Source organism: Grammomys surdaster, unplaced genomic scaffold, assembly GCF_004785775.1.
Source record: "Grammomys surdaster isolate TR1022 unplaced genomic scaffold, NIH_TR_1.0 125985, whole genome shotgun sequence".
NCBI classification, from domain to species: domain Eukaryota; kingdom Metazoa; phylum Chordata; class Mammalia; order Rodentia; family Muridae; genus Grammomys; species Grammomys surdaster.
Genome location: NW_021620801.1, coordinates 1869477 through 1884254, shown reverse-complemented (window position 1 = coordinate 1884254; position 14778 = coordinate 1869477). Strand labels below are relative to the sequence as shown.

The 14778-nt window shown below is 44.5% G+C and overlaps 1 protein-coding gene across 2 annotated transcripts in view; it reads right to left on the bottom strand.

Moving 5' to 3' along the window:
• The window catches only part of Slc25a30 (solute carrier family 25 member 30), a 30902-nt gene that overhangs the window by 3718 nt on the left and 12406 nt on the right, over positions 1 to 14778 (bottom strand). Inside the window, exons 4-10 of one of the 2 annotated variants that reach the window (XM_028754245.1) lie at positions 12014 to 12108; positions 10746 to 10831; positions 9931 to 10026; positions 9127 to 9251; positions 6446 to 6584; positions 3665 to 3745; positions 1263 to 3018 (exon numbers count right to left, since the gene is read on the bottom strand). In XM_028754245.1, the coding sequence (XP_028610078.1) occupies positions 2977 to 3018; positions 3665 to 3745; positions 6446 to 6584; positions 9127 to 9251; positions 9931 to 10026; positions 10746 to 10831; positions 12014 to 12108 (664 nt within the window). In that variant the 3' untranslated portion in view covers positions 1263 to 2976. Of the gene's footprint in view, positions 1 to 1262; positions 3019 to 3664; positions 3746 to 6445; positions 6585 to 9126; positions 9252 to 9930; positions 10027 to 10745; positions 10832 to 12013; positions 12109 to 14778 lie in introns of those variants that run through there. The other variant, XM_028754246.1, reaches the window with a different exon arrangement.

The following is a 14778-nucleotide window of genomic DNA, read 5'->3' as shown; positions in this document are numbered from 1 at the left end:
AACAGCTCTAAGAAATGTATCTATCAACAAGCAAAGTTCCCCTCTTCTACACAGGACTTAACAAAACCATTACATGTAACTCAAATGGACATCTGGGCAATCCCTTAAGTAATCCAAAAGTTAATTAGCCAAGTTTATACTCAATTTTGTTGTGTGTGGTGAAACAAATGTCCCCGGCAAGTCCCGCTCATCAGTGATCCAAGTTCCTGCTTCTAGCAGCTCCTAGCACTGGATGAAGGACTGAGGGATTATGACTGGTGTTGTAAATGTTGAGTACTTCACAAAATGACGTGGGGTTAGGGGTGTGAGGCCATCTCTTAAGGACAAGGCAAAGAGTGAGTTGATCCCAGTAACTTCTCCCAGAAGATAAAAGCTCCCAGGATCACTTTCACAGATACTGTTTCTTCTCCAGCCTTCTGGACCCTTTTGGTCTTTGTCCAAATCTATGTATCTGAAATAATCGTAAGCCATATTATCATATATTATTTCAGTTTATTAAATAATGAAACAAGGTTTATGCCACACAGTCCAACAATGTATAAAGAGTTTGAAATAGAAAAGCTTGTGGAAAATGTATACTCTTTACATAATACATACAATTTTATAGCTCATGAATAAATACAGAGAACAGGAGCCATTTTTTACGTTACAGATCAATAACAACACAAACACAATTTCCTTTGACTTAGCTACAAAAATTTGAAGTAGTTTTTTCACCATACTTGAGGAAAATGATAGGTGGTGAGGGGTTACAGCCACACTCACATCACCAAGTGCTTTAAGTTGTCTCTGCGTTAGAAACATGAACAACCACATTAACTCCAGAGAGAAGGCAGGCTAAGACCCTGTCCTATAAGGCACTTCATAAATTGACACTACCCTTGTCTTAAAATACTGCAAATTTGCCTTGAAACATGCTGAAGTTTTATAGTTAAGTGTAGGTTTCTTTTCATGCAGGTATAGGCAAAAACATAATTTAAATAAATTGATAATACTGATAGCCACTCTTTACATGATCTTCAAAATGGACCTCTCTGTACTTTAGAAATTACCTTCAAACTTAAAAAAATAAGGTGGTTTTGTTGTTATTGTTGTTTTGGATTTTGTTTGATTGTTTTGGCCAGTTGGTGGTGGTGCACACTTTAATACCAGAATTCAGAAAGCAGAGGCAGGAAGATCTCTGAGTTGGGGCTCGGCATGGTCTACAGAGTGAGAGCCAGGACTACACAGAGAAACTCTGTCTTGGAAAATTGGAGGGAAAAAATTAGACAGAAAGATGAAAGAGAGAAGGAAAGAAAGAAAAAAGAAAGAAAGGATAAAGAAAAGAATTTTAATTTTAAAAGGTTTTTTTTTTTATATGTTAAAAAGTGGTTTGAAAAAAGTCAATCTTTTCAACTGGAGAGAAAGCCTCTGGAGTCTATCACTTCAATGGAATGTTCAAGTCAGAGTAAAAAAAGCCTCTAACTCATAATGCTAGGAGCCAGGCCAGCAGCTCAGATCCTCTACTGCCATCTAATGGTGTGCAAGCGAGTTGTCTTTAAGCCACCAATGGCTCTGCTCTGTGAGGATTTTGTCTTACCTTTTACTTTTAGAAACAAAATTCTGCTTCGCAAACTGTTTTTCAAAGGAACCAGTAATTTAAAAAGCCAGGTTGAAAAGGTATGGAAGAAAAAGCAGCCATCCCTCAGAGAAAACCTGCATGCTTCTGCTTCAAGGAGGAAGGGGCCCGAGGGAGTGCACTGGACATCGCACGTGCTTAGAGTCTCCTTAGTGCTAATGAGGCTTTCACAGGGCTCTCCTGAAGGCACTGGGAGCCCTTCTGGACAGCTCTTAGAGACAGTGTTTGCTTTGAAAAGGGTAAGAGGTTTTATCACAGCCTCAGAAGAAACAAAAACAGGTAGAAGAGGTTATGCAGTTCTTATCAGACTGGAGATGAACAGAGGCACTCGGGCCATCAGCTTGAGCTGGGGAGGAGCTCAGTGTGGCGAAGATACCCAGAATGCACAAGGGTTTCATCCCCAGCAACGCAAAAATGAAAAGAGGAAGGAAGAAAATAAATCTTTTTTTTTTCTAAATTTCAAGGAAATTAACAAGGAAAATCTCTGACAAAGGGTTTGTTGGTTTGTTTTTAACAAACTCACCTCAATACAAAAGTAAAGACTAAAACTCTGAAGCCTCACCTCTTGAATTCACTAGCCAAGTAAAAGAAACTTCATCTGCAGGATTCTTTATTTAACAAAGGCTTTTGGTCCCCAGGACCAGGAGAGCCCTATAGTAGCCAACTGTTTACTGACAGATGTAAACACTCATCCTTCATTTAACCCCTACTTCACAAAGTGTGATTGTCCCCATTTGATCAGTATGGAAATAATAAACTTGGCTAAAAAAAAAAGAAAAAAAATCATAGGGCAAATGGTTAATGCTACCTCACAAAGGCCGAGTCTTACTGTAAGTGAAAGATTCTGCCCAAACAGAAAGCAGTGTGATATGCTACAACTGTCCAGGGTCGAGGGGATAAAAGTTCAAATGTAAAATCTCTTCAGCTGACAGGAAACTAAAGCTGAATGGTAGAGGGATAACATCACCCCACCACTCCAGGAGCCTTCTCAGAGCGGCTGATGTTCACAGCTAGAAGCCCAGAGGCAGCGAGGCTGCTCTCCAGGAAGAAAGCAGCAGCACACAGTTCTGATTTCCTTGCAGGTTTTCTACAGCAAGAAAGATGTATATGTACATCAATTATCTAGGATGTCAAAGGGCACTTCAATGGTAGGTAGCCAACAGTGAGTGGATGTTATTATGCTCTAGGCTCTAAACATAGATGAAAAGCATCTAGTGCCAACGCATGGCAATCTGAAGAACCCATTCATCCATTGCTCCCATCCCAGAAGCTGTGATAAGCTGTGCATTGAGAAGCAGCCAGAAGCACAGGATGTTCTACTGTCATGGAAGTCGGTTTGTCAGAACAGTGACGTGTGGTCACAAGTCCAGTTTCTTCAGCTGTTCGTAAGTCAAAAAGAACTACGGTTGTAGGTTAAGGCTGCCAAGAGAAATGTTATATTACCAACCCCAACAGACAACTTAGCTTATCTACCAGCAAATACCTACAGGCAGCTTGCCAAGAATACAAATCGATTTTAGTTCCATGCCGAGTCTCAGGCTATCTCCCCAGATGTTGCCAAAGGTCAATTCAGAATAGAGAGATCGACCTGAGACCTACAAAACCCTTCATCTTGGGCTCTCCAGGAATGACACCCGCCTCTCCTTACCTGCCACCTGGATGCTAAGCAAACACTTCTGGAGTATCTCGTGTCCGTGTTCAGGAAGCACCCTACAGTAAGCATGCTTGCACACTGACAGACTCACATCTTTCCCCAGGATACCAGGATATGCATCAACTGCATCACTCTGGAATCACAAGTGCCCTGAACTCCTAGAGCAGATTCTAATGCAAAGCAATACCTTTCAATAGAGACACCATTGAACTAAGAGCTTCAGTGTTGAATGAGGAGACCTCACACCTCCTAGAGATAGAGTGGCTATTTCTTATGATCTGAGGAACCCAAAAGAACAAGAACTTACTTCTACACTATAACTTATAAATAAAAATGAGCTACATTACCTAATTACAGACTTTTTTTAGATCAACCACAACAGAAAAGGATACAATGATATTCCAAGGACCAAGGCGCAACCAATTTGGCCAAAATCCTTTATATAGAGCAAAAAACCCTTCATTCTTCCATGTCTATGAAAAAGAAGACAAAACAGCATTAAGTTTTGTACTGCCTGTTTTCATGTGTCAACTTGACATAAACTTGTCATCAGAGTGGAAGGAGCCTCCCTTGAGGAAATGCCTCCATGAGATCTATGGCATTTTCTCAATTAGTGATCACTAGGGGAGGCCCTAGCCCACTGTGAGTAGTGTCATCCCTGAGTTGGTGATCCTGGGTTCTATATAGCAGGCTGAGCAAGCCATGGGGAACAAACCAGTAAGCAGCACCCCTCCATGGCCTGAGTCAGCTCCTGCCTCCAGGCCCCAGCACTACTTGAGTTCCTGTTCTGATTTCCTCCAACAATGGACTCTGATCTGAAAGTGTAAGCCAAATAAACCCTTTCCTCCCTAAGCTGCTTTTTGGTCATGGTGTTTTCGTCACAGCAATGGAAACCCTGAGACAAGCTCCATTTTCCAGTTATGTCAAACGCATGAATAGTGTGTCAAATTGATAAACTTTTTCATTAAAGTTAAATCCAAAAGTTGAGGATGTTTCCCCCAAGACCTAAATGGTAAAAGTTAGAACTGAAAACAAGCTACATTGTCTTCCCACACGTTGTCTCTGACTGAGCCTGGGGAAGCCCGAGATTGCCACAGTGACCCTTCTGACAGCCCTCAGCTGTGGCAAGGAGTGTCACCACCCACTCTGCCACCCACAGCCCATGGTGCCTAATGGCACAGGTTGGTAGTGCCAATGAATAGATAACCAGCCCATGTGTGGTGCCTGTCAAGGTAACGTACAACACAGGAGGACTGCAGTTCCTAATGGAACTACCTGCTGGCTGCTGGAGGCAGGGGATTGAGAAGATGGGGAAGTGCAGCCATTGGCTGTGAAATTTCCTAAGACCTGGTCCAATCTAGACGCAGAGGATGGAAAGAATCAAGTGCTTGGGTGGACTCAGTGAGCTTTGGATGATGTCATTTACAAACTACATCATTCTTCCAATGAAAACCATCAGGGGCTGAGCTCTTTCGGTCATTAATTCTACTCAAACACTTGATATTACAGAGACCTCTGAATATTTTCAGCTTTTATCAAAGAATGGAGAAAAATGAAATACATTTTACAGGCTTACTCAAAAACAAAATATAAGCCTGTTTAGAAGGACTGATGAGAGACCTTTTCTGTCTCTTTGTTCCTTAAAGACTTCTGCATGACCAACCACCTCACACAGAGATGATGAACCCCTCCCAAAACAGGCAAGCAGGAACTCAATGAGTAAGAAATCAGACTTAAATTTTACTTAGTTCTAAGTACAAGCCATTAGCCTCCATGCCATCTGGGCTCCTAAACAAGCCTGGAATAAGCAATTATGATGAAGATAGCATTCATAGCAGTTCTGCATCCCAAGTCTCCTATCTTCGTCTCATTAAAGCAATACCAGAGGAGTGAGGGTGGAGCTTAGGTGGGCCAGTCCTTGCCCAGCAGGTACTAAGCTGGTTCATTCCCCAACACCACATAAAACCCAGTGTGGTGGCACATGCCTATAATCTCGCCCCTTGGGAGGTGTAGGCAGGAGGACCACAAGTTCCTGGTCATACTCGGCTACCTACCAGGTTTAGGGCCAGTTAAGGTTATATTAGGGTCCTGCCTCCAATAAAGAAGGAAAGGTTGGTGGGAGGCCCAGCAGGTAAAGCCACCTGCTGTCAAACATACCGACATGAATTTGATCATCAGAATCCACATGATGGAGAAAGAGAATGGACTCCTCTCAGCTCTCCTCTGACCGCTAACAATCATGCCATGGGACTGCATGCACATACGAATAACCACTGCCATTACTAACCCTAATCCTAAAGCAAAGATGAAACTGTAATTCTAAAACTGCAAAGCAATCCTTGGAGACTAAGAAGCATTAGCATCATCTGAGACCTAGAAAGTGCCCCTAAGCCTTGGCCAATGGCAACCTAGCAGGGAAGCTGAACTCTTTCCTCTGCTCCCAACAGTTCTCTACGCTGGGAACTGTGGTGGGATTCACTTACTCCTGTGAGACACATCTGGATGGGAATATTTATTCCAGTTTGACTCAAGAGGAAAAAGGTTCACTTTGGAAAAGGACAGTTACATGACCACAGAAAATATTACTAGTTTAGCATCCTTCCTGGCAGGGGAGATGCATGTGGAAAGTGAACTTTAATTTATAAAATGTCATGTAGATCTTGGACTTCCAACCCTAGTGTGGCAAAATGGTATGTCCAGCCAGACACGATGGCACAGGCTTTTAATCTCAGCAAAGGCAGGAGGATCTCTGTGAGTTTGAGGTCAGCCTGGTCTACACAGAGAACTTCATGACAGGCAGGGCTGCACTATTGAGACCCTGTCCTAAAAATAAATAAAACAGGGCTCAAGGGTTCTATGAGCTCACTCATCTTAGTTTTAATACTTGTTCTAACGTAGTAACTTCAGTGTGTGTGTGAGTGTGTATGTGTGTGTATGTGTGTGAGTGTGTGTGAGCGTGTGTGTGAGTGAGTGTGTATGTGAGTGTGTGTGTTGTGTGTGTTGTATGTGTGTGTGTTGTGAGTGTGTGTATATGTGTGAGTGTGTGTAGTATGTGTGAGTGTGCATGTATGAGTGTGTGTGAGTGTGTGTGTGAGTATGTGTGTGAGTGTGTGTGTGTTTGTGTGTGTGTGTGTGTGTGTGTGAGATTCACTCCTGCACAGGCACTCACTCACCTGCAATAGGCAATCCAAGGTACCCTTATAGCCAGAGCATCTGCCATCCCGAAAGACTCTCTGATTCATCATGCGGGTTCTCACCACATCAACTGGGTTTGAGGCCAAGGCCCCCACCAGGCCACAGGTGAAGCTTGAGCTGTGGAGAACACAGGATTGGGAAAGACAAGACGTGAGCTACCACTCAGTTACAGCTACAGAGGAGGGAGACAAGATGGCTTCCTCTCCGAATTCCTTTAAAGCAAATATGGAGCTACAGGAACTGCACCAAGAATAAGGTCCATAGGGCTGGAGATAGCTCAGCAGTTAAAAGCACTAGTTTTCACAGAGGACCTGGGCCATTCAGAACCCAGCACCCACACAGTGGCTCATAGCCCTCTGTAACTCCAGTTCCAGTGGATCCAGTACCCTGTTCTCTTCAGGCACCAGGCATGTACACAGTAAACATATACATATATACATACATACACACACATGTCAGGAGTAGTCGTGCTTATACAGTGAAGGCCTAAAATCAGCAATAGGCCTAAGTCAGCCATACATGCTTGCTAACACAAAGTCTTGGTCTCTGTGGAAAAACACTGACCCTAAAACAGATAGCTATAAGTTCTTGTAAACAGGAAGCCTTGGTGGAAATTTTCCAGCCTGGATAAGAACTAGTAGTCATAGACCTTGTGGGTAGGTAGCCTTGGTGGAAACTACCAGCTTAGATAAGAACAAATGAATCATAGACAGAGTCATAGTGACCTGTTCCCTGCTTCTTCACCCAGCTGATACCTTGTTCTGGAAGATATCTGTACTCCCCCTGAGAACACTTACGCTCCTGCGGCATTCCCCTTCCCCACATCCTGCCTCTATGTGTATATAACCCCTGTGTGAAAAAATTAGAATCAGCAGTTTGATCAGACTATAGACAAGCCGCTCGTTCTTTGTGTCCCCTGTCCTCCAGTTCTCTCTTCCAGGTCTTCTGATCCCAGTTCAATGCCCCGTGGGACTGGGGCACGCACACACAGGTAAAACACTCATACATGTAAAAATTAGGCCTAAGAATAAATAAAACTCTAGACCACCTCACCGTGTGGTCTTAGGTTCTACAGAGCAGTGGTTCTCAACCTTCCTAATGCCACAACCCTTTAATATAGTTCTTCATGCTATGCTGACCCCCAACCACAACGTTACTTTTGTTGCTACCTCATAACTGCAATTTTGCTACTGTTATGAATCGGAATGTAAATATCTATATTTTTCTGATGGTCTTAGGCGACCTCGGATTGTTCAACCTCCAAAGGGGTCACAACCCCCAAAGTTGCAAACCACATTCAGTCTCACTAGACTACCATAGGCTACACTGAGTATCATTGCTAAACTGAGTTATATTTAGCCTAAATCCGCCTGTGAACATAACTGTATGTATGTATGTATGTATGTATGTATGTATGTATGTTATAACTGTATGTACGTAACTGTAACCTAATTTCTGTAACTGGCTGAGTTATATAAAACATAAAATGGAATGGTTACCCTTTCCCTCCTGGAAAATCACAAGCTGAACTTCAGGGAGAGCGTCTGTCCGCCATTTCCATGTCTCTGCCCATAGACACTCCTGCACACTGAAGGTGCTGCTCTCTGAACCCCTTCTCATCCTGAGTGCTCCTGCTCCTGAACTTTACTTCTGTTCAAACTCAACTCCACTAAATCCAACCTCGCTGCAGGTTTTATTTTATCAGCACCAATCATCTCAGAGGTTTTCCCAGAGGCATTCCTCACACACTGAATTGATCACTCTTTTCTTGGGATGTTGTCTGTTCACACTGAGGTTTAACTGTGTTTGCGGCATAGAGTTGTGAATAGTGCGCCCCCTAGTGGTGAGAATCAGCACACTCTCCACACTTGGTTAAATGTCCCTGTCCAGACCAAGTCACATAGATTAAATGATCTATGATACGCCAATACAAATGTGATAACCTGTAACTCCTATTAAAAAAAAAATACAGACGGGCAAGATAGCTGAGCACTTAAGAGAGTGTATTATTCTTACAGAATACAAGTTGGATTCCCAGCACCCACATTAGAGGCTCACAAGTGCCTGGAACTCTATCTAGTTCTGGGGCTAACATCCCTCTGACCTCTGCAGGCACAAACACAAAAAGTAATAAAAAATGACTAAGCTATAAAAACTGAAGTGAAGCCGGGTGGTGGTGGCGCACGCCTTTAATCCCAGCACTTGGGAGGCAGAGACAGGCGGATTTCTGAGTTCGAGGCCAGCCTGGTCTGCAGAGTGAGTTCCAGGACAGCCAGGGCTACACAGAGAAACCCTGTCTCGAAAAACCAAAAAAAAAAAAAACAAAAAACAAAAAAAAAAAACAAAAAAAAAAATCTGAAGTGAAAACATATTTGGGGTGTGTTGTCACTTTTTAAAAAGTAATATAATACAAATATCACATTATTTGTTTATAAAGTACATATGATGTTGTAAACACATAGTTTGTATACATACAGGTATACAGTACCTATGTAAAGGCAAAGACTTTCACTTCATCACACTTGACTTCTGTATTATAATTTTTCAAATAAAATACAATACTATTATACTTTCTCTAAAACTTCCATAAACTTACACAAAAATTTACCCTAAGCTTGTCCATACCTAAAGTATTAATTTTTAAAATCCATAAACATACAGAAAATGCGTTGAGACAGTGTCTCCCATCAGGCCTGAGAGTATCAGGTGCTTCTTGGTGATGTCGTAAACTGGAAGCTCCACCCCGACGACAATGGCTGCTCTCTGGGCTGTGAGGGACACACCCTGTATAGAACATGAATAGCATGAATAGCATGTTCTATGATGATTTAAGCATCCCTCCAGACAAGGCCAAGGTATGGGCAGTTCTATTCACTCATTACTAGTTCTGCCATTAGGAAGCACTGTGATGTGACAAAGCAGAAAAGGGCCACCAAGCAAGAACTCGAAAGCTCCGATCAATTCTGACTCTGGCCAACCTGGGACTAGGACTAACCATCCCTGAAATCCTCCAGCTTCTCTGTCACACTGAGGGATCATACCAGGGTCTACCTAGGGTCTATTCTGTGAACTGATGAGTCCTACGTCATGACGTTCCTAGGAAATAGCACTCTTCATGGGCACCTGCCTAAACACAGACTTTACCTAAGACATGAAACTGAACAGGCCAATCACCCAGTGGGACAGGGACCCTGGGGACATTCTAAGAACTGAAACACCAGAAAGTAAACGTCAAATAAAAGGAACTCAGCTTTCACAAAACCCTGCATATGTATTAACCAAAAGATACTTTAAAACTACAAGATATTCATGTTCTCATTTTATAGTCAGAGAAACTAAGAAAGAGGGAATCTTCAAAGGCAGGAGACGGCATTCTTCTTACTCTGTGAAGACACTTAGGTTAAACTGCAGTGAGGAGGAGGGGTAGGAAGAAGCCGTGCGTGGTGCTGCTCTATGGGCTCACCTTCCACAGTCCTCTGGTCCCTTCCTGCTGGTAAATGCTAATGAAGTTGCCTATCATTCCTCCTTGAACAGCGCTGTTCTGTGCTTGCATTCGGATCTACAGATCATCATAAAGAACAACCAACGTGAGAAGGAAACTGGCCCATTTACCACCCCCACCACCGAAGACTTAAGAAAACCACCCATCTAGTACTTAATGGTGCGTGGGGGAAACCAGCGTAAACATGACTTTGAGCCAAACAGTGGTGGCACATAGCTTTAATTCCTGCACTTGGGAGGCAGAGACAGGTGTGTCTCTATAAGTTTGTAGCCAAGCAAGGTCTATTGATTGAGTTCCTAGAAAGCCAAGGCTACACACGTACATGCGCGCACACGCGCGTGCGCACACACACGCACACACACACACACACACACACACATCCCAAAAGAAAACTCTTTTGTCCTGCTTAGTAACTCATAGAGAAATAAGAGTATACCCAGTATACTCAGCTGCGGGCTAGCTGTTTAACCCCTTGCAAACTTACCATTTTTCCACCTGTAGGAATAATGTTCTCCTTGATAAAGGCATTGTGATAATTGTATTTAGGTTATTATTGCCCCTTTGAGTTTTAAGAGTCAATAGTTTAGCTACAAAATAATACATTTGGGAAATAATAGGTTTTTGGGCTTTGTTTTGTTTTCTAATTTGGCTTTTAACATTGTAGCATATGGGGTAGAGTCTAGTGTTGAGGACTCTGTGTTACACAGGAGAGTCCTGCTTAGCACTTGGAAAGTATGTAAGTGTGGAACGTACCCTACCATACAGCTAGAACTTACTTTCAGAACATCAGTCGGATTAGCAATAGCTGAAGATATGACTCCAGACAGAATCCCACACACAACATTGATCAGCAGAGTTTCATCTACAAACAAAGACACGGTGATTGGTTCTTTGTACATAAGCGTTTTTGCTGTAAATGACTCCAATATAAATAATGTAACCTACTACACTCTATCTGTTCACCTGAATATAATTATTTGCTCTGTGAATCAAGCAATTGATTTTAAAATAACTATCTACTGTTCATCTTTGTTGGTCTAGATAACATGCAGTCCAACTGCCTTGCAAATATTCAGATGTATCCTGCAGACTCTGGCTGCGATAGGAGCTCTTAATAGTAAGACACGTATTCATGCTGCACTTTCCAGAAAATGGGTGATAATTCATGCAATTTTAGAAAATTCAGTTGACAAACAGAAATAGTACAGCATGTAGCTAGGCATTTTGAACATAAAGACAAATGACTGTCCAACTCCTAGCTGAGGAGCTGTTGACAGCTGACAACTTGTTGGGTAGTGAGAGCTGTTTTTCTTTAAGAGTACGGCTGCTGGTAGTCGACCACACTGCAGAGGATGCTCTCACACCATGAGTATGTGGCACCACAAGTTAGAGTCTGGGTTACAAAAGGAGCATGATGTTGGGAGAAGGTAGCGAGGTGGGTTGGGGCCGAGGGAGCTAGGGAGGAAGATATTTAAAAATACAAATGATGGGCTGGGCATAGTGGTGCATGATTTTAATCCCAGCATTTGAGGAAGGTAGATGCAGGTGGATTTCTGTGAGTTCAAGGCCAGCCTGATCTACAAAGCGAGTTCAGGACAGCCAGGGCTACAAAGAGAAACCCTTTCTTGAAAAATAAACAAACAAACAAAAAGCAAATGGGGGCTGGGGAGATGGCTCAGAGGTTAAGAGCACTGGCTGCTCTTCCAGAGGTCCTGAGTTCAAATCCCAGCAACCACATGGTGGTTCATAACCATCTATAGTGAGATCTGGTGCCCGCTTCTGGCTGTGCAGACAGAACACTGTATATATAATAAATAAATAAATCTTTAAAAAAAAGAGCAAATGAGTAAAATATTTGTACAAACAGCTCCTTATATACCTTCCTCTGCTCAGCTCAGAATGCGCAGTTTGTTTACTCTTTGTACCCAGTCTGTTCCTTACTGGTAGAAAATTAACCAAATAATTGAAAACTCGTTCCAAAATGTCTGGAATAAAGCGACTAACAACCCACTCATTATCCGAAGGTGATCAGGTTGCCACTCACCTTCTGGGTGTTCCACAGCTAATCGCTTCAAGCTCTGGTAAGTGCCAATCTTGATGGTCCCATAGGAAGCCTGGCGCAGCATTGCAGGTGCGATCCTGTCACGTGGGCATGCAGGCAGATAAAAGCCAACCTACACGTCAGAAACTCTCAGGGGGACCACATGGGAAGGCTAAATAAAGGCATAAACTATGGCTAGGATGGATTTTTTTTTTTTATTTTCAGTTTGTTTTCTTGAAACAAAGTGTCTCTGTAGCCCTGCCGTCCTGGGGCTCCATAGGTCGACTGGGCTGGCCTCCAGTGCACCTGCCTCTACCTTCCTAGTGTTGGGATTAAAGTCATGCACTACCACACCCGGTTTACAGCGAATATCTTAACATTGAAAACTGTAAGAAAACCACACTGGGACTTGAAACCAGAGGTAATTATTGGTCTTAAGTGGAAGCTTGAGGCCATACTTAACCTGAGGAAAATGCAAATGTGGAGTCCATTTGCACCTCACATTAAAATGCATAAGCACTCCTTTCAGAGTACAAAGAATCCAGGAAGGCTGGTACCTCCTGAGGAACACACTCAGTTATTTCCTGTCCCTATATGTTTTTCCAATAGGATACAAAATTCAAGCCAGAATTAGCAAACACAAGACATACTTCTCGATCCTGGATACCACCCTCCCATCCTCTGGGAAGCCAACCTGTGGTGTGCTTAGCCCTTGTTAGGTTTCAAGCCTGGGACAGAAACAAGCAGCTGAGGTGCCTATTTAACATATCAAATCAGACTTGACCTCCAGGTTCTCCCAGCATCCCTCAGTCCCTACTTGTTACTTAGTATGGATGGCAGACCCCACTCTACCCTGAACTCTCCAGCCTGGGGGCTGGGTTGCCCTTACATGATATAGGTCCTTCCCTATATTGGGTAGCGTTCTGGTTATCCGCTGCTTTCTGTACCTTTGTCCTGTAGGCCTTTGCACCCCGTTCCCTTCACTCCCCTCACAGGGCCCAGCTCAGTCTGGCCATGTCCACCTCTGGGCTCTCACAGATGTCTCTGACACTGTTTAAATTCTCCGTCACATCTACCATAAACGCTCTCCTCCACCATACCTGGGAGCAGTCATGGTCTTTCCTTCCCGTTTCATTTCTTTTTCTCATTCAACCCCCAGCCCCTCGGCCCAGCGTTGTATATTTCCTACCTCCTCCTATATTACCACCGGAGATCCCCTCACCAAAGCGGCCAGCCGGCTCGATCCCAAGGCAGTCTCCACAGAGCATCTCGGGTAACCTTTGCAGCATCTGACCTGCTTCCCTCTCCCACCACAGCTCCCACACACGCCCTCTGGGAGGCCCCCCAGGATCCTGTCTCCTTCCCCTCCTTCCTCCACACTCCTCCAGCCCATCCACGGCTTCACGCTCACACACGCCCTCTGGGAGGCCCCCAGGATCCTGTCTCCTTCCCCTCCTTCCTCCACACTCCTCCAGCCCATCCACGGCTTCACGCTCATCCTAACAGACGACTCTTAGATCCACATTCCCACACAGTTCTGCAGTTCCCAGCCGCTGTCTAGTTCTTCGGTTTAGACATCCCACACGTGCCCTATCAAATGTCCTGCACTGAGTTCACTCCCTCCTTCTCTAAGCACTGGCCCTCCTCTCTGTCTCCTGTGGGGATGGGGGTGGGGGGTTATAGCTACACACTAGTGAAACCCACAAGTCCAGACCTCAGCGTTTATTTCCCCCCTCCTCACCACCTCTCCTACCCGGGAACCCCTTAATAAAGTCACACAGTGCTGCTGATCCTGCCACCTAAAGCTTTCTGGCCCTCCCCTCCCTCCATCCTTCCTCTCCCACCATCCCTCCTCTCCCTCCGTCCATCCTCTCCTTCCGTCCTCAAGACCAAATCTCAGCTCCCATCTTCAGGCTCTGCTCCCACCACAATGCCCAGTTCTCAGAACTCTCCTCTCTAAACTCTTCCTCCTGTGACAGCCATGTGACTTTCATAATGGAGACCTGCTCAAGGCACAAGGCACTCTCTCTATACAAACTCTACCACAGCCCTCACTTGCCACAGGCGCAGCAAACGCAAGTGTTGATAGGCACCAGGCAGATGGCAAGGGTGAGTGAGCTGCCTCAGTCCAACTGTGCACACACATGCCATGCGTCAAGGTTACATAAGCCAGAGGAAATATCACCCGCAGCTACTACTGTCACAGTGAAGGAATCCAAGCCTGCCGGATCTTTCCTTTCTCTTGTTTGTATGCACAATTAAACATTTTAAAGATACTGACTTGGCTGAGCATGGTGACACATGCCCCTAATCAGGAGCCTAAGGCAGGAGAATCATTTGAGCCATGAGCTCAAGGCAGCCTAGGCAACCTAGCAAGACCTCTCCATGAATGAATGAATGAGTGAGTGAGTGAATGAGTGAATGTTTTGGCTGAATTTAAGAACAAAGACCTCTGGGGATTGGTGAGTCTGTGGAGGGGCTTAGGGCCACCAGTGTGGTGCATGGAGGGGGTGAGGGGTAGGACAGGTGAGGGTTGGACAGGTGAGGGGTAGGGCAGGTGAGGGGTAGGACAGGTGAGGGGTAGGACAGGTGAAGGGTAGGACAGGTGAGGGTAGGACAGGTGAGGGTAGGACAGGTGAGGGGCAGGACAGGTGAGGGGTAGTACAGGTGAGGGGTAGGACAAGTGAGGGTAGGACAGGTGAGGTGTAGGACAGGTGAGAGGTAGGACAGGTGAGGGGTAGGACAGGTGAGGTTAGGACAGGTGAGGT